Source organism: Periplaneta americana, chromosome 8, assembly GCF_040183065.1.
Source record: "Periplaneta americana isolate PAMFEO1 chromosome 8, P.americana_PAMFEO1_priV1, whole genome shotgun sequence".
Classification (NCBI taxonomy): Eukaryota; Metazoa; Arthropoda; class Insecta; order Blattodea; family Blattidae; genus Periplaneta; species Periplaneta americana.
This window is the reverse complement of record NC_091124.1, coordinates 24,959,852-24,984,638: the sequence shown is the minus strand read 5'-3', so window position 1 is coordinate 24,984,638 and position 24,787 is coordinate 24,959,852. Positions and strand designations below refer to the sequence as shown.

Sequence of the window (24,787 nt, the reverse complement as noted above, 5' to 3'; positions counted from 1 at the left end):
AGATCTTTTTCCCTCCGGCCTCCCAACTAACACTCTATATGCATTTCTGGATTCTCCCATACGTGCTACATGCCCTGCCCGTCTCAAACGTCTGGATTTAATGTTCCTAATTATGTCAGGTGAAGAATACAATGCGTGCAGTTCTGTGTTGTGTAACTTTCTCCATTCTCCTGTAACTTCATCCCTCTTAGCCCCAAATATTTTCCTAAGGACCTTATTCTCAAACACCCTTAATCTCTGTTCCTCTCTCAAAGTGAGAGTCCAAGTTTCACAACCATAAAGAACAACCGGTAATATAACTGTTTATAAATTCTAACTTTCAGATTTTTTGACAGCAGACTGGATGATAAAAGCTTCTCAACCGAATAATAACAGGCATTTCCCATATGTATTCTGTGTTTAATTTCCTCCCGAGTATCATTTATATTTGTTACTGTTGCTCCAAGATATTTGAACTTCTCCACCTCTTCAAAAGATAAATTTCCAATTTTTATATTTCCATTTCGTACAATATTCCCGTCACGAATCATAATCATATACTTTTTCTTTTCGGGATTTACTTCCAAACCTATCTCTTTACTTGCTTCAAGTAAAATTCCCGTGTTTTCCTTAATAGGTTGTGGATTTTCTCCTAACATAATCACGTCATCCGCATAGACAAGCAGCTGATGAATATTATATATTATATTATATTATATTATATTATATTATATTATATTATATTATATTATATTATATTATATTATATTATATTATATTATATTATATTACGAGTATATTTTGTGGTACTACGATACATGGAGAAGAAACGAAAATTGAGATTTACAAAACAGAGACGAAATTATGATGAAGGTGGAATTATTATTTCGTCACGGGCTGACATCCTGCATGGTAGCACTTTGCATGGGGAATGCTTAAGAGATTCTCGCGGGACCGCAGCGTGTTTAAAATTCAGGACGATGCTTGGAATGTCTTAACTGCTTCTGCTACCATAGCACTGATACTGTATTTATGTGAAGGCTCTTATGCGCTTCTTGATTTATAATTGCCGTAATGATAAAAAACACTAAAAAATTTCTACAAAGCAAACGCCAGTGAACGTGTTTCAAGTTCTGAAGGGATTAGTAATGAAAGGTTTGGAAATATGCCAAAGTGTACGTCATTATTTTCAAATTTATTATTGCGTTAGTGATTTCTACCTTGATCTCTTCCTCCCTCTCAAGCATTGTGTTGCTTGTCTAATTAAAAGTTAAGAACAAAATGTACAGTTTTCAGATTTGAAGTTCTTTCGCAAGCAACTGTACATCGATAACAATAGGGAAATTTTATGCCCAGGCACGCAAAACAATCTGTCGAAAAATCTGAAAGTTAGAATTTATAAAACAGTTACATTACCGGTTGTTCTGTATGGTTGTGAAACTTGGACTCTCACTTTGAGAGAGGAACATAGGTTAAGGGTGTTTGAGAATAAGATACTTAGGAAAATATTTGGGGCTAAGAGGGATGAAGTTACAGGAGAATGAAGAAAGTTACACAACACAGAACTGCACGCATTGTACTCTTCACCTGACATAATTAGGAACATTAAATCCAGACGTTCGAGATGGGCAGGGCATGTAGCACGTAAGGGCGAATCCAGAATGCATATAGAGTGTTAGTTGGGAGGCCGGAGGGAAAAATACCTTTAGGGAGGCTGAGACGTAAATGGGAAGATAATATTAGAATGGATTTAAGGGAGGTGGGATATGATGATAGAGAATAGATTAATTTTGCTCAGGATAGGGACCAATGGCGGGCTTATGTGAGGGCGGCAATGAACCTCCGGGTTCCTTAAAAGCCAGTAAGTAAGTAAGCAAAACAATCACATAGAACAAGAATAACTTCTCAGTGCGACAAACTTACCTTTAAAAAAGTCTACCAACCTCATGCGGAGAAATTACAAAGTGAAGTGTACTTCGTCCATTTTTGTCATGAAGCTCATTTTCAATGTCTTTGTATAAATGCTCCAATTTTGCTATTCTCGCTGTTAAAATAAGCCCTTCTGCACCTAGAATATATTGGCAGTCTCCACTCAATTCTTGAAAAAATGTCACACTTCATGACTTGGTTCTTAACTGTTATTTCCACACAAAATTAGTAACTTTAAATGCTAAAAATAAGTTACGCAAGACTGAATTTTGTGTTAAATGTCTCCATTTTCAATGAAAGCAATATTTCATAAAATCTTTACCCATGTTCCAAAATAGATCGATTATTGTTTAAACCGAATAAGTAAAACATAATTAGTGCGCTACTGAAAATCCCATAACAAGAGCCGAAACTTTTTCGTTTCGACATCAAACAATGCGCCATAGATTGAAAAATTATAAACAGTAATAAAAATAAAGTGACTAAATTGTTAATTGTTCGATTTCAGTAATAAACGATTCAAATATAAAACTATTAAAGTTGATAAATACTTAATCAAAACGCACAATTTCTCTGCCGTCTGCGGGTTTAAAACTGGTGCATAATTATATCCCATGTGATTCTGGGTATTCCCCTCTAATGTTATTTACAACATATGAGGGATGTACGTTTTTCCCCCCCAAAAGACGTTCCAAGAATTAACCCAATAGACAATTGTCTGTACGCCACAAATCGTAAGACCTTGTTCATAATATTGCTTGGTTCTTGTCTTTCAAAATCTATTTTATCGTGGACCATCATCATGTGTCTAGCCGTGTTAAGAGTATCTAAATTTAAAATTACACTATTGAAATTCACGTGGCTAGTAATGCATTCAGCAGTCTTTTGCAAGTTGCAAATAAATTCACTTTCATGACACACATTTTCTTCTTATTTTGGTATAGTTACATTTCACATCAGAGACGTACACAGAATTTTATCAAGGGGGTTCATTATAATCTTTTAGAAGTCACATTATCGGTATTTTAAATTTGGTATTATTATTATTATTATTATTATTATTAACATATTATTATTATGTTATGGTATTTGGGGCTAAGAGGGTTGAAGTTACAGGAGAATGGAGAAAGTTACACAACACAGAACTGTAAGCATTGTATTCTTCACCTGACATAATTAGGAACATTAAATCCAGACGTTTGAGATGGGCAGGGCATGTGGCACGTATGGGCGAATCCAGAAATGCATATAGAGTGTTACTTGGGAGGTCGGAGGGAAAAAAGACTTTTGGGGAGGCCGAGACGTAGATGGGAGGATAATATTAAAATGGCTTTGAAAGAGGTGGGATATGATGGTAGGGACTGGATTAATCTTAGTCAGGATAGGGACTGATGGCTGGCTTATGTGAGGGTGGCAGTGAAATTCCGGGTTCCTTAAAAGTCATAAGTAAGTATGTTGCGGTATATTTATTAATATTATACTATGTTCTAACAGAACAAATTCATGAATATCCTTATAAAATCTTTGAAACGTAATTTTTATTAGCATCCAATTTTTAACAAATTTTGATTTCCGTTTAATCTCGTATAATAAAATATGATTGTGTCATTATTACACTTACACAAGAAGTTTATATTTAAAATGTGAACTGTCAAATGCACAAAACGTTAATCGAACGTTTCACAATAAAACCAGAACTCAAACTAACGAATAGGTGAACACTGCTCTTAAAATGAGTTTAAAATCGACAATGCACAATACTGAACACCTGCATTACAGAACTATCAAAACAACATTTTCAATATCTTTCACAAGAAGTTAAATTCCATATAGTATCAGCTTCATTTTATTACAAGGTCGGCACTAGGCAGTAGGCATAGGCGGAGAGAGAACCTTTTCCTTGAGGGGGGGGGGGCAAAGCAAAACCATAGAATCCAGCTTACGGGGGATATCATTTACTTACTCTCCTGTTATAGCTTGACCGTGGTACAATATATCGGAATATGATCATTTAATAAAAGTATTTTTGGGCTGCATGTTTCTTATAGTGTTACATCCATATCCACGATGTTTCGGACCGAGTTGTTCAACTGTAGGTCTACTACAAATTATAATAGGGCATAACCATAGGCAGGGTTATGGGAGGGTATGTGGAAGCACTGCCCCCCCCCCCAAATTTGTCTGAACTCATTTTTTTCTATTAACATTACAAAATATTGAATTCAAAAGACTTTTCTTACTTTTGTTTATGAATGGGATATTATTTGTAAATGCTACCATCGTACCATCTTCCTGGAAAATGGCTGTTTTCACAAAAAAAAAATCTTTGGACTATGGTTGTTTTATGAAAACTATTGAAACTATTCACTCCTTTAACATGGGACAATGTTTTTTTTTTTTTTTACTAACACTTAATTCAATAGATGACCGCTGCAGACTTCTAACACAGGAGTACAGTATGTTGCAAAAGAAACATTACAGTGCTTCCATTCCTCAAATGAGGTATAGAAATTCTTATACATTCAGAAATTTAAAATAAATATTAATTTATAGTCTAGACACATGATCTGAAGATAATTCACCAATTTAAGTACAGAAACTTAATCATAAACAAAAGCAAGAAAAGTCTTTGCATTCCCCCCATAACTCCGCCTATGAAAGTAGATCTCTCTATAATAAAGGTAGCATTGTTATAATTCGAACATGCCCCAGCACCAATCACAGGGATTATATTGAAGGAAGGGTAGGAAGACTATGTCTTATGTCGATGTAGATTTTGTTACTCTGACAGTGATAAATTAGAGAAGGGAAAAGATTATGAATTAAAAAATACTCAAATCTAAATACGTCATTTTAAAAAGTTCAAGGGCAGTTCAAACCCGGTAATCCTCCCTCCTGCGTACGCCCCTGACACCAATTAATATTGTTTTGTCTATTGTTCGTTTCTTTGTCCTCGTCGTGTAAATGATTAGGCCCATGATTAGTCTCGCATATGATCCACGTATTTTAATGTTGTCTATCATCTGTGTCTTCTTCTGGCCCCAAGTTTTCTTCCGTTCACAGTTCCTTCCAGCGCATGTTTCATTGGGCAATTTATTCTTAGCCAGTGGCCCAACCAATTTCTTTTTCTCTTCCTGAGGCTCTTCGGGGATAATCACAGCAGAATAATCAGATAATAAGAACATAAGGCAAATCCCAGTTGTGCAACCGCTTAGTCCACTGGCAAGCTAATAGCTGACGGCACTCCAGCTGGGCCTTACCGGTATTGGCCCACATCAAAGAACACAAAAACTCAACAATTGGAGCGTATCGGCTCTAATCTATCCCTCACATACTTATACACTGTTTTCGGCCAGATGAAGAAGAAACTTCGCTTTTCGTTTTTTAAACGTTTAAGTGGCTACACGAAAAAGTCTGCCGGGACGACCAGACGACCTTTGATCGTCGGTGGTTCTGCGCACCTTAACAAGATTTCCTCGTGGAGTGGATCTATAAATCTCTTGAAACACACGTTAGCTTCACACTTTAGGTGGCTGCCCAAGCTAATGACTTATACACTCCCAGATTACATTAAATATTTCATTAGTTGGTACATTTCATTAAGAAGTTCCATTAGTTATATTCAACTTTCATTAGGGAGTGAGACACCTGCTTTTTTAAGGCGTTTCTATTCAAGTTTTCAGACGATCCCATTGCCATTTCCATTTACATAGAGTGTACGTTTGGAATGCAACAGGCTGCTTTGTCTCGCAAAGCGGTCATTAAACTACAGCATCTCACGGTGCGAGAAGAGAGCAGCTTTCCATTCAAAACCACTTTAAACATCAGCTTAGACATCAATGGAAGATGCTCGAGAAAATGAGACACAGGTTGTAATTCCTACTCGATTCCCTCTTCCTTGTCTTCATGTCTTGCTTCCTTCTATTCTCCTGTTTTCTTTATTCCATACTCCTCTTCTTCATCCTCAACTGCATCGTTCTTTCTTCTTCTTCTTCTTGTTTACTTTCGTCATCATTAACACTGCCAGCAGCATCACCATAATATTTTTCTTATCATTTTCGCCTCTATTTTTGCCGTATATTTTTTTTCTACTTCGAAATCTAGCTAAATTGTAGAAAATGACCAAAACTGACCAAAACTCAGTACCGCGTTTCTTTAATATTAACTTTTTCTATTAGAGACAACATCTTTATAGTATGTGCCTTAGGCAGACAGCCCACTAATATGATAGTGATATGACAAAAACACTGATCCAACACGAAGTATGATAACAATATGACAGCAAAGTGACCTGGTACTCACTGGACTGATTCAGTCATACAACATGTCGTCGGAGGATGAGGACGTTCTCAATCTAGTTAATTTAGCTAACATCAAATTACAGTGACAGAAAACATAGGACGATTCTGGGTGCATCCTTTTTGGCATGCTAATTTAGAACAACGCGGTGCTTTTAATATGATAGTGATATGACAAAAACACTGATCCAACACGAAGTATGATAACAATATGACAGCAAAGTGACCTGGTACTCACTGGAATGATTCAGTCATACAACATGTCGTCGGAGGATGAGGACGTTCTCAATCTAGTTAATTTAGCTAACATCAAATTACAGTGACAGAAAACATAGGACGATTCTGGGTGCATCCTTTTTGGCATGCTAATTTAGAACAACGCGGTGCTTTTAATATGATAGTGATATGACAAAAACACTGATCCAACACGAACTATGATAACAATATGACAGCAAAGTGACCTGGTACTCACTGGACTGATTCAGTCATACAACATGTCGTCGGAGGATGAGGACGTTCTCAATCTAGTTAATTTAGCTAATATCAAATTACAGTGACAGAAAACATAGGACGATTCTGGGGGCATCCTTTTTGGCATGCTAATTTAGAACAACGCGGTGCTTTTAATCTTTTCAAAGAATTAAATATATACCCAGAAAGATTTAAAATATTCTACAGAATGAGTAGAGAAACATTTAATCTGTTGGTACAGAAAGTTGGATCTGCAATTTCTACAAAGAACACTAACTTCAGGATTTCAGTCAGTGCTGAAGAACGCCTTCTGATAACTATCAAGTAAATAGGCCTATATGTTTATACATCAGACAAATAATAATTGTTCTTTTCTCGTCCACATCAAAGTAAACTTGTGTTTACAATATGTTTATAGGGTAGAGGGGCCAATTACCGGACAGGTCCTATTTACGGACACTCCTAACATTTTGTCATTTTGTGCTTATACAGAATCCTTTATATATTCCTTTAGCTAGTCAATGGAAAGCAGTAATATTCTGGAGCTGATTGCGACACATGGGAGTGAGATAGTGTGTGAAATCAGAGCTCCAGATAGCGGAAAGTGAGCAAAGGTTCTTAGAATATCTTTATATTTCGCCCTGTTATAATATTGAGCGGTAAATTATTCTGTGTAAATAAGATAAAATGATTTTGCAATAGGTTTATTATGTTTTCAATCCGGAAAATAGATGTAGTATCAAAAGATATGGCAAATCTTTAATAAGTTCAATAAAGGCTATATTGAAATTAGATCGTCTCTCATCTTAACCCTTGTATTGCCAACTCACAACTGATACAACAAAAAGTGGAGCGTGCAGCACTGTGAGCGACACAACACAACACAGATAGTGTCCAGTTGTTGTCTGATCAGATGAGTGGGCTTCCGTTCATTTCATATTATGGGTTATATAAGAATATACACGTTAGCAACAAGTAAAGCATCAAATCCGTGTCGTGTTGCTGTCGCTTGTCGTTCCAGTGGGCGCTCTGCCTAAGAGAGTAAGAATGTGCAGTGCAGGCCACCATTATAACGCATTACCATAGTGTAATATATACAGTCACGAAACTTGAGTTGTGAGGGTACTAGAAACAATACACTGCGCAGGTACTATTTCGCATTGTCTGTAATGAGGCGATAGTAGCGATCCTAGTGGTTAGCAACTATCTATGGATGCATATTTACTACATATAGAGCTTCGTGACTGTATATACTAGTGGACTGTGGTATTATTGTTACTAACACTGGTTTAGAGTGGTTTTGTTACTGAACAAAAACAAGAGTGTAAAAACCCTAACTTGAGTGTGCTGAGTACAGATCTGAAGTCCGTTTTTTTTCTATCACGTCACAATTTTAAAATAATAATATTTTAAATTTTTACATTTCTAATACATTTTGATCCATTTTATTTATTTTATTGTGATTTTGCTACTGAACAAAAAGAGGTGTACCAACCTTAATTTGAGTGTGCTGAGTACAGATCTGACGTCCGTCTTTTTCTATCACGTCACAATTTTAAAATAATAACATTTTTAATTTTTAAATTTTAAATACATTTAGATCCATTTTATTCATTTTATTGCGATTTTTCTACTGAACATAAACAAGTGGTCCACACCTGTGGAGTAACGGTCAGCGCGTCTGGCTGCGAAACCAGGTGGACCTGGTTCGATTCCCGGTCGGGGCAAGTTACCTGGTTGAGGTTTTTTCCGGAGTTTTCCCTCAACCCAATATGAGCAAATGCTGGGTGACTTTCGGTGTTGGACCCCGGACTCATTTCACCGGCATTATAACCTTCATCTCATTCAGACGCTAAATAACCTTAGATGTTGATAAAGCGTCGTAAAATAACCTACTAAAAAATAAAAAGAAAATAAACAAGTGTGCCAACCCTAATTTGAGTGTGCTGAATACAGATCTGACGTCCGTCTTTTTCTATCACGTCACAATTTTAAAATAATAACATTTTTAATTTTTAAATTTTAAATACATTTAGATCCATTTTATTTATTTTATTGTGATTTTTCTACTGAACATAAACAAGTGTGCCAACCCTAATTTGAGTGTGCTGAATACAGATCTGACGTCCGTCTTTTTCTATCACGTCACAGTTTTAAAATAATAACATTTTTAATTTTTAATAATTACGATGTATGACACTACGTACAGGTCAAAACTGAGTGCTCTTGAACTCGAAGCTTGGTACACATTTATACTAGTGTCAACAAGGTTTTTAGGAAATCATCGAGCTGATAATTATGCTGAGCTAGTATATAACATGCTAAGAGCATTTCAGAATCTAGGTTGTCGCATATCTTCAAAAATGCACTTTCTTCATTCACACCTTGACTTTTTCCCATTAAATCTCGGCGCTGTAAGTGACGAACATGGTTAGAGGTTCCATCAAAACTTATCAACGATGGAATCCAGGTACCAGGGTCAATACGGTCCGGGCATGATAGGTGATTTCTGCTTGTTCCTACAGCGATCAACCACATGCCAACATAAGCGGAAGGAAACGTCTCAAGCATTTTTAACAGAGTTTTTAGTGCTTACTACATATTGTAAGTGTATATCTTCTTATAAATGTATTTAAAATAATATAATATAACAATTTACAAAGAATATATAAACTAAGCTCAATTTATATCTCTGACTTAACGTTCAGGTATATACTGAATAGTAAGATTTAGAATTAGTGTTACAGTCCCATAACTCAAAACCCCGACGTGTTATGATAAATCTGATTACAGATCTGGAATCAACGCGTCAATTTCAGTATAGAACACTTTTTTTTTTTTTTGTAGACTAGTGTTATTTATTAAAATTGATTTGAGGGAGGTGGGATATGATGGTAGGGACTGGATTAATCTTGCTCAGGATAGGGACCGATGGCGGGCTTATGTGAGGGTGGCAATGAACCTGCGGGTTCCTTAAAAGCCATAAGTAAGTAAGAGCAGTGTTATTAAGCGTATTACTACAATGATCTTAATTTTTAATGATATTTTATGTTTGCATTTACATTGTGAACACTAGTAAGAGCCCGGAGAGGGTAGACTACTCGGCCGACATCAACTTTCACAGTGAATATCGACGATGAAGTCAACGCCCGAATAAATGATAGCCTAACAAAGAACGTGAACGTCGATAAACATTTTTGAAATTAGGGTCTAGGTCCGTGGCCCATTTCTTCATGTGACAGGCTATGGTACGAACAAGACCTGTCAGCTTCATAATTTACATATTATTAACAAGAATAAAGATGTTTCAATTCAAAGGCTTTCATAAGTTTCCTGTCACCCTTTCTCAGAAAGTATAGTTCGGGTATAGTTGGGGTCAGCTTACTTCATGTCCTAAGGATGAAACCTAACCATTTTTCTAGTTTGCAGGTTGAATTTTCTTTTACCAACTTCGTTTCGAATTTCGATACTGACAAATACTACAAATGATAGTGATTTTGAAACTGTTATGTTGGCAGCAGAGACAGACGTTGTCGGTACTGAAGTTCTCTGGAATTAAAATTGTAGGGCCTATTATATTTCTGAGCCGGTTACTGGAAGCGAGTGAAATTTAAACATACTAATAATTAATTAATATCAGTATTAATATTAATACTTAATAGTTACTTTATGTGTTGCGTTGTGGTTACAGTTCAAGACTATAGTCAGGTAGGTGTAAATAAATATAACATATTTGGGTGTGATAATGCAAGTGGGTAATCGATAGAAATACCATTTCACATTTGAATGAATTTCTTTCGTGTTTAGATTTCTATTACAACAATGTCAAAAAAGGAAAAAGCATGGCGGCGATTCTACCAAGAAAGCGTAAAACGTGCTGCGAGAGAGGGGATAACTTCCCCTACTGGCGTTCTGTTCTTTCAGATTTAACCGAAAGAAGATAATGAAGAAGGAATTATGCTCACGGAGATAGCAATTATAACTAGAATAGCAAAATTATTAGGAGTAAGTATTCTTAAGCTACATTTCATGGTGATATTCAGTTTTCATAGTTAGTACTAATAATGTCATGTGGTCAAACAAAATACAATTTTAGGTTAGGTCTCGTGAATCAATTTAGATGATTCTACATTAAGAAAAAAGCATTGGTTTCATGGGTCTTGCCTAGTACATTGTAGAAGCTATGTGATACGTTGGCGTTTCTGTGGCAACTGGTCATTTGATAGAATAGCCCCATAGTTCAATGCTTTTTTTTTCTTAATGTGAAGCCTACGAAAATATGTTACAAATTATTGACTTATTTAGAATAACCTTCCAACATAAAGGAAAAGTACGGTAAGTAAATAAGTCATTCAGTACGTAGGATCGCGATTTTACTTCACATGGTGATATTTGGCAACAGTTGGCAACACCGACAAGACGGCAATATTTGCTGTTTAGGAACTGTTCTTATGTGACCCTCGCTATAACCGGTACAAAACATGGATTTGCAGAATACCGACTACTTTAACAGAAAGTGAGTGAGTGAGTGAGTGAGTGAGTGAGTGAGTGAGTGAGTGAGTGAGTGAGTGAGTGAGCGAACCAAATATTACCGAGGACTGCAAAGATTTTCATGTTACTTGGCTGGGAGTAAAAGTTGAGCTGTACCTATATTTTATATGTGACATGAGTATTGGGCCCTAACATGTACTTATCCTGTTTCCAAAGAAGATGATAAATAACATATACAAATAACGAACTTAAATGTGTATTTAAGCACAGTACTTGTGTTGGATTTATTCTCGTATGAGTTTGGCTGTTGGACCAAGGAAGACAGAGTGGCATCCATTTGCCCCCCTTCTGCAACGTCTTCCTCTGCTGCAAAAGGAAGTGCGATAAACGAACCCGCAGCTGTCAAGACATTCCCAGTGGGAGGTGAAATACGAGGCCCACAAATCCATAACAACGTCCGGAATCTTGACAGGTTGACCTGTGGTATGCTGCAACTCTGTATTTCAAGCGTACAGCGTTATTCTAAATTTGTTATTCAGACACAAATTGTAATAGCTTCATTCGCATGTACTGTACAAGTATTTTAGACAAGATTCTCCTCTCCAATTTCGACTTTATGACGTGTAACATCTATATTCAACCTATATACTAATACAAAACTGAAAGGATTTTGTGGAAAGGAAATTGACTTCGGTTGCCATGGAAATGCTGATGTCATATTCGATAATATGAACGAGTCTATTCCATTAAACAAGGAGAATTTGCATATATAGGCCTACATAACCTATTTGGAATAATTTATTATAATCCATGGAATATTGGGGTTGTAATATACAGGGTGTATCTAAATTGGTGTCAAATATTTCGGGGACGTGTTCCTAACACCAAAACATTACAAAAAGTTCATATGAACATTGGTCTCAAAATAATTTATTTCACAGTTACAAGACAAAATTTAATGTTACAAAAATTGCTCGGAGTGGCTTCCTCCTGCTTCGATGTATCCCCTAAACCTGCGTTACATGCTCTGGCGTACTCCGTTGAAAATTCCTGGAGCGTTTCGTATTTCGTGAAATCCAGTTTGGATACGCTCTCAGAATATCAACATTAAGTACAGGAGTCGCATAAATCAGGGACTTCAATGTCCCCAGACGAAGAAATCCATTGGATTCAAATCAGGCGATCGAGCAGGCCATGCAATGAATCCCCTTCGACCAATACATCTTTGGGGAAATCGATCATTAAAAAAATTACGAACTATCAGACTGAAATGAGCTGGAGCAGCATCGTGTTAAAACACATTCGTTGGATGACGTCCAGAAGCACATCATCAGCTAAATGATGGAAATCATTTCGTTCTGTTCACTCACAGAATACATTTTTTTCTGATTTCTTTGCTCAACAAAATACAAACAAACAAAAAACCATCAAACAATCAGCGGTCAATGAAGGGACAAATCCTTTAATAACTCCCTAACGAATGGTTTTCAGACCCATGTTCTTATTAACTTTTTTAATTGTTTTGATGTTAGGAACACGTCCCCGAAATATTTGACACCAATTTAGATACACCCTGTATTTAAACAAATGTTGGTCTACATGGGAACAAAACAGACGCATACACAATACATGCGTAACTATAGAAAGTTAATAGAAGCTTGTCATTACTCAAATCATCAATGTTACGCAACAAACCAATAAATAACACTTTTTTGGCATTTGTCCTACAAAATCCCTCACATTATCTCTCTCAAGTCTCCTGTTTTCCTGCAACGCTCATTCCAAAATTGAGCTAAAAATTATATTTTACTCAAAACCCGTTCACAAAAGACCACAGAGATATTATACCTTTTTGTTTAACTCAATGTCATGATTCATCTCTTGAGTGGATATGTAATCCTCAGCTAGTATAAATTTAGTAAAATCCAAATTTAAACATATCCTGAACTAATTTTCTGCTGGAATTTGGTATAGTCATTAGACAGTATTTGGAGATTAATGAACAAATTTTAGAATGAAAAAAAATGTTAAGAGTAAGTTAATTATATTTTTTATTTGGGGGTACAATAAGTGTAGCGAAAGTTGGTTTCTATGATATCTTGTACAATTCTGAGATTCTTTAATGCTTTCTTTTCTGTTTTAGTTATGAGTAGAGCCCGGATGTTTGGCAAAATGTATTTTTTACTGGGTGGAAGTAAATCATTATTTACATAGATATAAATGGATTTGCAATAAACCAAAGTGATAGGATCAATTTTTATTTTGCCTGTTTTGCCTTTTTAAGGTGTTCCTTACTAATTCAATAATAAATGCCTTTTTTGTCATTTTAAAGCAATATTTCTTATTTATTTCCAATTTTCTAATTAATTATAATGTAATGTGTATGAAATTTAAATATATCAAACAATGACTCACTTTACTAACAATGGTAAATAAAAGTAATTTATTGCGGTACTTAATCTGCTAATAATCGTGCTTTAATACTATTGGTGTAATATGAATAATGATCGACAATCCACAGTTACAAATATGTCATATCTTCAAGAACCAACAATCAGCTTTATAATTTTAAATATTAAACCAGTTCTCACAGAAGTTATCATACAGCATTTTAATTGTTTTCTTTCATATTTTCAAATCTTACTGTTACAATGTTGTGCTACACGTGTTTATTATTGTAGGAGAAAGAAATTTGAGTGAGGAACAGTCAGTTATTGTCGGGTGGCAGAAGGTATAAGATGGGTTAGCTAGAATGCCTAAATTCAGTAAACCATTGCAAAGTAAACTTCATGCTTACGTTAGTGAATTTGGTGCCCATGTTAACCGATGGAACAGTTTTGTTATGTAAGGTTTGTGAAAAGACAGTTAATCACGAAAGAAAAGTATTTTATAAGTAAACATGTGTCACATACGAAGTAAATATGTGAGTTATGTTGATATAATTTAAATTTATTGTGCCTTTTCAAAAGTTATAATATATTTTTTCAAAATTTCTGCCTTTATTTACGTTTTCAATGTCCTTTTTTCCTGGCTTTTTAACTGTTGTAGATACCTAAACATCCGGGCTCTAGTTATGAGTGTATCAACAAATCATGCCCTTATAAACTGAATATTTAAATAAATTTTTTTGTGATTTTGTTTCCATGGATTGCAAAATTTAATTTTTCACATAAAAATCATTAATGAAAAAAGAAGTTGAAATAATAAAACAGTGCTAAAGGCAGAGTTTTTTCTCCGGTATGATACTTATATGCAACATTTCATAAATTCATCTAAAGAATGTGGAAGTTATGAGGGAAACGGAGCTAGAATGTTATGTTTTATTTAACGACGCTCGCAACTGCAGAGGTTATATCAGCGTCGCCGGATGTGCCGGAATTTTGTCCAGCAGGAGCCCTTGTACATGCCAGTAAATCTACTGACATGAGCCTGTCGCATTTAAGCACACCAGGTCGACACGGAGTTAGAAAATTTAAGTTAAGGAAAATGAGCAAAAAGCTTATCGAAAGGAGAAGTTTTGTCCATATTTAAATGGCCAAGTCAAGTGACACAGTCTTATACTTTAGGTCATGACTCTAAAAACAGGTACTATTTTTTTTTTTTGCTCTACAAATGAGGAAAGTCCGCTCAAGAAAAAGAAAAAATTAAATAATTTATTCCACTTCCGAAAGTGTATATGAAAGCTTGAAAGGGCCCTATTTAGACTCCTTCCATTCTGTACGTCATGTGCTTCATTGCTGGATAAACCTGATCTTATAATGTTGAACATCTATGAACAAAATCCAAGTAGTTTCAGAAGAAATCGCTACAGACAGACATGATACAGTACCTGGCCACATTATTATAATCACTCACATTTTTACTATACTTTACATATTACTTCCTCATTTGAAAGGGAGAAAATTTTGCTCCTGGATGCCTGGTTAACACAGTTAAACACCTAGTATCAGTCATGATATGGTCTGTGATATCAGGCAAAGGTTCAGGACGACTCTACATTGTTCAGGGAACAATGAAACAAGACCAATATATCCAGGTATTGGATAACAAGCTGATCCCTCAGCTGAACGAATGGTCCCCAAATGGGGAGAAATGTATTTTCATATAAGATGGTGCACCTTGCCACACTGCTAGGAGAGTCAAAATGTTTCCGGCTTCCAAAAACATTCCACTTTTGCCATGGCCAGGAAACTCACCGGACTTGAATCCCATTGAGAACGTCTGGGACTTCGTAAAAAGAGAGATGGCAAAAGAATTTATTATCACCAGAGTTCGACTTATTGAAAGGCTGATACATGTTTGGAATCACAATGAGAGGATCCAGGAAATAATACAGAAGTGTATTGTAAGCATGCCAAAGAGAATTGAAGCTCTAATTAAGCTTAATTAAAGCCAAAGGAGGTCGTACGAAATACTGAAATTTCTGTAAAAATTGAAGTGTGGTTGGTTATTCATCAATATTTCTTGAATTAACATTGTTATAATTGTAATTTTACTTAATATTGTTTAAAAATTAAATATGTAATGTGAATTCTGCTTAAGAAAGGAAACCAGAGTTCAAATGAGGAAGTAATATGTAAAGTAGAGTAAAAATGTGAGTGATTATAATAATGTGGCCAGGTACTGTATTACCAAAGCATTTTTTTCTGGTATTGCTTAAATCGTTTATTTCCGCGAAAATCACGAAATCAATTTTATTCTTTCTGCAGTATCATAATAAATTCTCTACGTGCTTCGTAAAGTGATAAAGTAAAAACATCTCAGTATTTTACACTTCTGCTTATAATATAACTTGCAATAAAGTATCAGATTCAGTTCCACGAGTTCCATCTAATATTTTACGACGTAAAATACGCTTAAATATAATCTGACATGAGATGACTGTCTAACTTCCTCTACACTTATTTCTCATCCTACTTAAACCTTCACGTTGCATTTATACCTCGTCATATCGAAAGTAAAAAACACGAGTCGTGTCTAACATCCATTTGCACTGGCTCAAAACAGTTTAGTTTAAGTTGCGTGCGTGCCGCCTATAAACATCAAACATACTGGAGGTGTTGAAAGTGCGACTTCAACGAAATAATCTCCAGGGACTTCCTCCTCTTAACTAGGGAACTTCAGTTGGTAAGGCGCGGATTTAAAGCTGCGTGAGTTCGAAGTCTGCCTAGGGCATCCTTGTCTAACCCTTAGCACTAAGGGTCAACCACTGAACATAACTACACCGTACACTACAAGTGGAGAGTGTGAAAGAGACGATTGCTGGTGGAAGGAAAGTAAAAAATATGACTCAATGTATTTGCTTGAAAAAGTTTATAACGAATTGACTGAGATGCGATAGAGAGAGAGAGAGATTAAAAAGAAATAAAATAAATCATCCAGTCTTAATTAAGGATCACCACAAATTAATAGCAATAAATAATAAAGATGAATATTGTTGTAAAAATAAAATGTAATACTTAAGCATCGTTGTTGTTGTTTATAATAATAATAATAATAATAATAATAATAATAATAATAATAATAATAATAATAATAATGATTTATTTTAGCTGGCAGAGTTAAGGCCTTCTCTTCCACTCAACCAGCAAAAAGTATATATACATATGCATGAACTTACAAAGAATTCAACAATTTGATTTAGATGAGAGCTACATGTATACAAGAGTTATTTACGAATTAAACAACAAAATACTATGAACTATTAATTAAACACTGAAATAAACTGTGTAGGAGAATTAAGTTAAAATACATAGAATGTTAATATATTTCAAATAATATTAGATAATAGAAAGAGATTATTATGAGAGAATTTGGAGATTATTATGAGGCAGTTTAGTCAACTGTTCGAAGACAGCGATACCAAGAAGGCACCATTTATGAGGCAAGTAGGTCAGGAGATAATAGGATAGAGTGACCAGTTTCTTTCCCCCTCCATTGTATACATCGCCGAATAGTTACATATTAAACTAGTCAGACCACCGTTAATATCAATTAAAAATAAACGTCAGTTAGTGTAACCACCAGTTTAAACTGTTAGGTACCTAACACCTGATTAAGCATTCTAATGGTGCAATGACCTCCGTTAGAATTAGGACAAGAAGTTAACCACAGTAATCTCTAACCAGCCATATTCGAGCAGTTAACAGAGATAACCAGTGATTTACCTAGCGTAGCTCCCCAAATTCATCACAATGCTGGGTGGACACTGGTCTCATACTATGACCACAATTTCATGACAAAATTTCTTCCCCAGGAGTTGAACCAGCGCCCATTCCGTGATGTGAGTCCAGGCATGATGCCTTAGACCTCTGATCACGTGCAGAATTAACAGTAAGTAATGTTATTAATTTCAGGGGGTTATTCTTTGAAATATTTCAAACAAAAAAGTTTAATGCAATTTTGCTCGTTCTTGCCTCTCTTTGAGATAAAAATTGTTTTATATCAAATATTTCATAGCGTGTTTTGAGAAAACAATTAATTTTATTCCCAATATGCTCAGTCAATTTAAGGGAGTGTATTATTATTAGAGTAATTTATCTCTTGAGAAGTATCATGTACAAGATTCCCAAACATTATTTAAAACAAGTTTACTATGCACTATTTGAAAGTTTTATTAGATATGGATTACTTTTATATGGAAATAGTTCTGACGTTCCAAACATTCTGTTACTGCAGAAAAAGGCAGTTCGTATTATAACAATGTCACCACCCAGACTATCATGTAGATCTATTTTCAAAAATGAAAAGATTATGACAGTCTACAATCTATATATTTTTTAACTTTTAAAGTACGTAAACAAGAATATTACTAATTATACAAGTATAGTAGATCTGCATCGCTATGAAACAAGAAATAATGGTCAATTAAATGTATCACATGTCAGGTTGCAAAAAACACAATCAAGCTATGTAATTACTGAAATAAAAGTATATAATAAGATACCTACAAATATAAAGGCACTTAATGAAACACAATTTAAATTTCTTTCAGATTAAGAGATGGCTACAAAATAATCCCTTTTATAATATGAATGAATTTTTTGAAAATGATGTAGTATTTTAGTTAAATTTTATTATTTTTTACTCTTTTAATATTTGAAATATTGACACATTGTTTTTTATATTATCACATTGACGAGGCCTCATGTATTCTTGTACCTTCAGGCAAATAAAGAATATGAATATGATAATAAACTATAGAAGGAATTTTATTTTTCATTTTTAAATAGGCAGAAATTTGATCCGAACAAATGTAACATTTTAAAATTCCTTTGTACAATGAGGAGTTACATCTGTTCGAATCAAATTTCTGCACGTGTAAAGGATACAACTCAAATTCTTTCAATATACTGCTCTATTAAACTGACTGAACATATTGAAAATTAAATTAATGCCTTTCCCAGAACAAGCTACGAAATGTTTCATACAAAAGAATGTTTATCTCGAAAAGGAAGCAAAAACGATCGGCATTTTATTAAGCTTTTTTTTTTTGTCTTTTTAGTCTGAGAAAACAACAGCACACAGCAAAGAAACCTCCTAATATCGTAACTTACATTAGCGCCGTGATTGCGCGGCAACTTCTTCGACACAAATATGGTAATGGTAATCTAAATCCCAATTTCCAGGCGTTCCCAAAATCAGGTCAATAGGAATTTGCATTGTCAACATGTATCTCAAAGAATGTTATGAAATGGCAACAGAAAAAAAGAGCAACCACCAGAGCCTCCACTGTCGAAAACGTATTCTTTGGTAACGACCGCTAGATGGATCTACAGTTGCTCCATACAACTCCATAAGGGTTATAACGTGACTTCTTTTGCAGTCGCTAGATGGCGGCATAGTGAAATTGATGAAAGTGGTTGTCTTGAAAATCCATTAGGCTGATCAATCTGTTATATGTGATCAGGGCTTAGACCAAGACGCCACGACGTGGGACATAAAATATTATGGTTTTTTTTTTATCTTATTCCGGTACAATTTCTCTAATTCTTATAGTGGATAAGAATAGTAATAATCACCACCTTCACAAGCATCATGATTTGAGTTTCTTTGGTTTGTTTCGATTCGCCTTTATATAAACACAGCATAAATACATACCTGACAAAGTAAAACATGTCTAGCATCTTTACCTTAAAATGACAATGAGTTATACTTATATTTCATAATATACTAAGGGCTGTACTTACCGAATCCGAGACGTTGACGTCACACCCCGCGAGAATAAGTGCAGCAACGACATCGGCGTGTCCTGCTGAAGACGCAAGATGCAAGGCGTTGCGTCCATTCTGAAACGCAGTTACAATAAAGGGTTTACAATTGCTTCATAATTTAAATATCATTTCTCTATATATACCAAAGTCCTACGTAAGTTCATCTACTTTGATCTCCATTACGACTAACAACAATGCTACTGCCAACACCGTTATCAAAGCAGCAAAACAAGAAGGACTATTTCTATGAGCGAAAGAGGAGTCCAGATTAGAGGAATAGAGAAGCAATTTTGACACATTGAGGCAAATAAGAACAATTCATTGAGATTTCTAGTGCAAAATATACACAGTTAACAATAAATTGGCAACATGTTCTCGGAGATAGTGTACTAAATTTGCCGACCACGTGGGTTTTATAACCTTTTCAGACCAACAGTCAGTTCACTCATTGTTAAGTTTTACACTTCTTTCCTTTTCTTCTTTAAAAATCCCCTCACTCGTCCCAAAAAAAAAAAAAGTCCAAATATAATTATAGATGAAAATGAAAAAAAACTTCAAATACTTTTGGGAATAATCAGGGATGATATACTGAATCACATTATGTAAAAGCTTCCTCTATCTTCTTCGTTATTTTAGACATGAAAAAATATAATCTTTTGGGTTCGTTAATACTTTCAGGAAGAAGAAACGTACACACCTTTGGAGTAACGGTTAGCGCGTCTGACCGCGAAACCAGATGGCCCGGATTCGAATCCCGGTCGGGGCAAGTTATCTGGTTGTGGTTTTTACTGAGGTTTCCTCTCAATCCAATATGAGCAAATGCTGGGTAACTATCGGTGCTGGACCTCGGACTCATTTCACCGGCATTATCACCTTCATTTTATTTTGACGTTAAATAACCTGAGATGTTGATAGATCGTCGTAAAATAACCCATAAAAAAGAAAGAAGAGGCACGTCTCTGAGTATTTGGTGCACAGCATTGAATATTCGTCTTAATTGGAAATCTTGGTCGATAAAGCTATCTTGCCACAGTGGCTGCTCCATACATTAAAATAATGAAATCTGCTAATTAACCATTAATGAATCCTTCCACTATGTCAAATATTGCCAAGTGAGCTTCCCACAACTTAACAACCCTGAATTGACAAGACAAAATGTTTAATGTGCTAGAGTACAGTAGTGGCAAAAAAAAAAAAAAACCCGGACCGACCCTTGCAGCTGATTTCAGAGCCTTGTGCACTCCAGAGCACGATAGACTGGTAACTAAGACTTTCGTGGTTCGAATCCTGCCTGGGAAGGAAACTTTTTTTTTCCATGTTGAATCTTTCGTACACTATTTTTAACAATTTAATATAAATAATTGATTAATTGATTGACTATTTGACACCACATTTCAACACTTTTCAACAATCGAACGCACCCACACAACAGGCAGCGAAGTTCGAGATGTCGCCGAGATCTAGTAGGCTCTGAGGATGGTGTGAATAAGCACCGAAACAGCTGTAAGCCGCACATGCTTACACAATTAACACGAGTAAGATCGCCATTTAATCAATTATTTAACTTTTTTTTGTTCCTTATTCAAATTTATTCCCAATACTTTTCGATTGCAGCGATATTTTACTACTTAATTAACTTATTATTCCCAGAACATGAATTTTACCAGTTTTTTTAAAGATACCGTTCGTCAACATTTTACAAAGAATTGAACCTAATATTGCTCCAAAACATAGAAGGTCCAAACCAATTCCCCACGCCCAAATTGACACTTTATGATTATATGCCACAGGGAACTTCCAAGTATTAATTGAGGGTGATTTACAAATTTATACAGAACCATAAAAATAATTTTATCTTTAATTGCTGGTGTGACCAATGAGCATGTTATAATGCCCACTGGAGATGAAGTTAAGACCATCGTTAATGAATTTAATAACCTTCCTGGTTTCCCAAATGCCACAGGCTATACTGATGGTACTCACATCTCATATTAGGATACATTTAAATTACTCTGTAAACAGATATAGTGAGGTCCATATAAAACCAAGTAAATGAACTGCACTTCATAAAATAATATTTCTGCATGCGATTTGTAATTTGAATATTAACTTACTAGCAAATTATTACTTATTAATATAACCAGAATAAATACAAACAATAAGATTTCCACTAATCACAGCTGTTTGAATTCAATAAACTGTTCAATTTCAAGAACAGCCTTCCTGTAGTATTACTGCTCTACTGGCAGATTTCGGAACTAACTTATCCATGGATAATTTATACGAGGATAAATTTAACTTGTTCGTTTGTAAAAACACATAAAATTATCGTTAGATATATTTTAACCACGAGATACTTTATCCAAGGCTTATTTCATGAGTTTGTAGAAACCGGCCATCAGCGATGGAAAATCAGTTGCCCTTCAGTGGATCCCCTCACATTGTGGAATTTCTGAAAATGAAACTGCAGACATGCTCACCGAAAAGAGTTCTCTTATTTTTTTTTTAGTTAACTATACAAAAATAATCCATGTCACTGTACATCTCAATTAAACGATATGTGCAGTCAATAACGGAATTGAAGAACGAGTCTAGAATTAAAGTAGCAATAATGGGAACATATAAAAATCCAAGAGCAATTCCAGATATCCAAAACAAGTCAGCAAATGCAAAATTCAAGCTATCTATTGGACATGACTGTTCCGCCAAGCATCTCCATAGAATTGATATTCTTCCTTCATCAAACTCAGTGAAGAAATGGACGACAACACCTAGAAGTCTGTGCAGCAGTTGAAAGAGAAACATCCTTGGTACAAAGTACTGAAGAGTGAGACTGTTCAGTATCAAAAGCAGCATACTAAACAACAACAACAACATAAATTCTAAATATACAAGATGAAAGGTAACCTCTGCACCAAAAAGAAACTGGTAATAGATCATGAAGAGAGATTTGAAAAATCTAAATAAGTTTTTTCCTCTAACATTCACCGTTTTAGAGGAAATCATTATGTTTCTATGAAGCATTTGGCAACATCACGGCTACTGCAATAAGTCTAAGCAAGTGCAGCCTGCACTCCTTACCTTCCCCTCACCCTCTGCTGTACTCAGTCGGTGACGCGCGACAGTGCGCTGCGTTGCAAGATATTAGAAATTATTCAATTTAAATTCATTGCTAAACGGCTTGATTTATATGGAAAAAAAATTCATGACATCAACTGTTCACATTATTTTTACTTATCTGCTTGTATAGCAATAGCCATTTCTCTCGGGCCATTATTGCAATCGAGCGCTAAAAATATTGCAATTTCACGTCTTTAGAATGTATATTTTCATACCCCAAATGGATTTAGTTCAATTCTGATTACAAATATGTTTAAAAATGTTTTTAAATGAAGGCTGTAAGGGGGGTTGGCATTTAAAGAGCTGTCAAAATCATTTTTTCATCAAAGAATTCTATTTTACAAATTTATGATTACAAAATCTAGTAACTTTTTGTTCAAAAGTTGGCTCCCTGAAGTTACTAGATGAATGTAGCCGAGGAGAATTTTGATAGGTATGTGTTACATAAATATTCATTTTACTTCCAAATCCATTTTTCCGTAAGTTTAATTTTCTTGATTCAACATGAACTTTCTTATGTCAAATATTAATCAATCTGGGTGAAATTTTTACTGAAAATATTTATCAGCTAGCAGGAATATTAAAGCGCCTGCACTGCGTCCCCTTAAGAACCCGCACAACATTTCCTTAAGAGCGATCATTGTACTTTATCTTGCTAAAAAGTGAACCTTGTTGGATTTGTATTGCTCGTAGTATGAGCACGCAGTGCAGGCGCTTTGACATCCCTGAGCTAGGTGCATGTTTCTATGCATTCATTTTGTAAAAATGTTACTAGTTTATTTTATTAATATTTTTTCGTGAATTATGGAAAAAAATGACGTATTCAAAATTAAAAAAAAAATGAAAGTGAATAAATGAGACATTTCATAAAATGAATTCATAGAGAAGTTTCTCTCTATCTTGTGAATTTAAGAAAAAAAAAAGGAAGCTCAAAAATTGAGATCTTCTATTATTTATTTAATTTATTTAACTAGGTAGTTAGCGAGTACAAATTAAATTTATAAAACAAAAATGTTTCTAGCCACTACCGTAAGGGCCAGGCTCGTGTACGGTGTGATCTTAGCCAATAATATAACCAGTGGCGTAGCGTCAATGTAAGCTAAAAAGCTTAGCTTCCCCAGTTAATAACAATTTCATAATAAACCTGCAGTTTATGAAGAAAATTATTTATTAGTTTTAATAGAATTTATATTTACGCATTAAATATTGTGATGCGGCAGCTCAGGATGATTTGTGATGCAGCAGTAAACAAGAAGCCTGCACTCACCAGCTTCCAAGCAGACCGGTTTCTTCTGTGTAATCCACCCCGCAGATTTTCCATCCCTTCCTAAGCTACCCTAGTCGCAAGGCTCGCAAAGAAGCTAGCTTTAACATTTAAAATAAGTAGTTTCCGCGTTATCCCTTTTCGTCTAGTTGTCTTCAGTTGAAGTGTTAGTGTGCATTGTGGCTGATATAATAAATAATGAGCGAAATAAGTTCCTGACACTAATTTACTTGAATTTTTTTAGGACAATTGTATTATCAAAACTGACTTACGAACAAAAGTGTGATTTAAAAAACAAATGACCGACTCCCTTGCTGTCAATGAAGGACACAACCAAAAGACAGACGCATACTTACGTAATGATACTAATATTGTGATTTCTCTAAGTATGACAGGGAGTGAGCTAATGTTATACGTATACGTGTCTATTTGTTAAGAGATATGTGTAAACCGTGAAATCATATTTTACTACGTATCATTTGAGGTCATGCCTTATTGGTGTTACTTACGATGTTCCAACCAATCTTCGACTGCTGACTTGAAATTGACTACTACTGTATTTATTTTAAGACTGTATTTTTGTAATACATTTTCTCATATTGCATGAAAGACAACTTGAGTTAGCTTCCCCTACTCAAAATTTCACGCTACGCCACTGAATATAACATAAAATTTACAAGGACAGTTTACTAAATACAGTAAGTAACTTAATTCAAACCAATAAATAACACACGAGAGCAAAAAAAAAAAAAAAAAAAAAAGAACAAAGAGAAAAAGAGAGAAAAAAACATTTAATATAAATTGACAATCAGACAGAAGCCAGTATCAAAAGCGAAAAACATTTTGGAGGTCGGAATTTGGATTTTGTTAGTTCTCTATAAAGTAAACATGCTCTCAAAATTTGGTTGAGAAAAATAAATAGAAAAAAGTTGTAATTTTTAGTGGAATGTCTCTTTAACGGTGCTTAAACGAAGGAAAAGTTTTATTACATTTAAAATGTAGAATAACCTCATATATTTTGG

General features: G+C 34.9%; 1 protein-coding gene across 2 annotated transcripts in view; it reads right to left on the bottom strand.

Annotated features, from left to right (window-relative positions):
* Window positions 1–24,787, bottom strand: part of dgo (ankyrin repeat domain containing protein 6 diego) — a 392,714-nt gene that overhangs the window by 129,930 nt on the left and 237,997 nt on the right. For both annotated transcript variants that reach the window (XM_069832665.1, XM_069832664.1), the window contains exon 3: window positions 19,358–19,456. In XM_069832665.1, coding sequence (XP_069688766.1) covers window positions 19,358–19,456 — 99 coding nt within the window. The remainder of the gene's footprint in view (window positions 1–19,357; window positions 19,457–24,787) is intronic.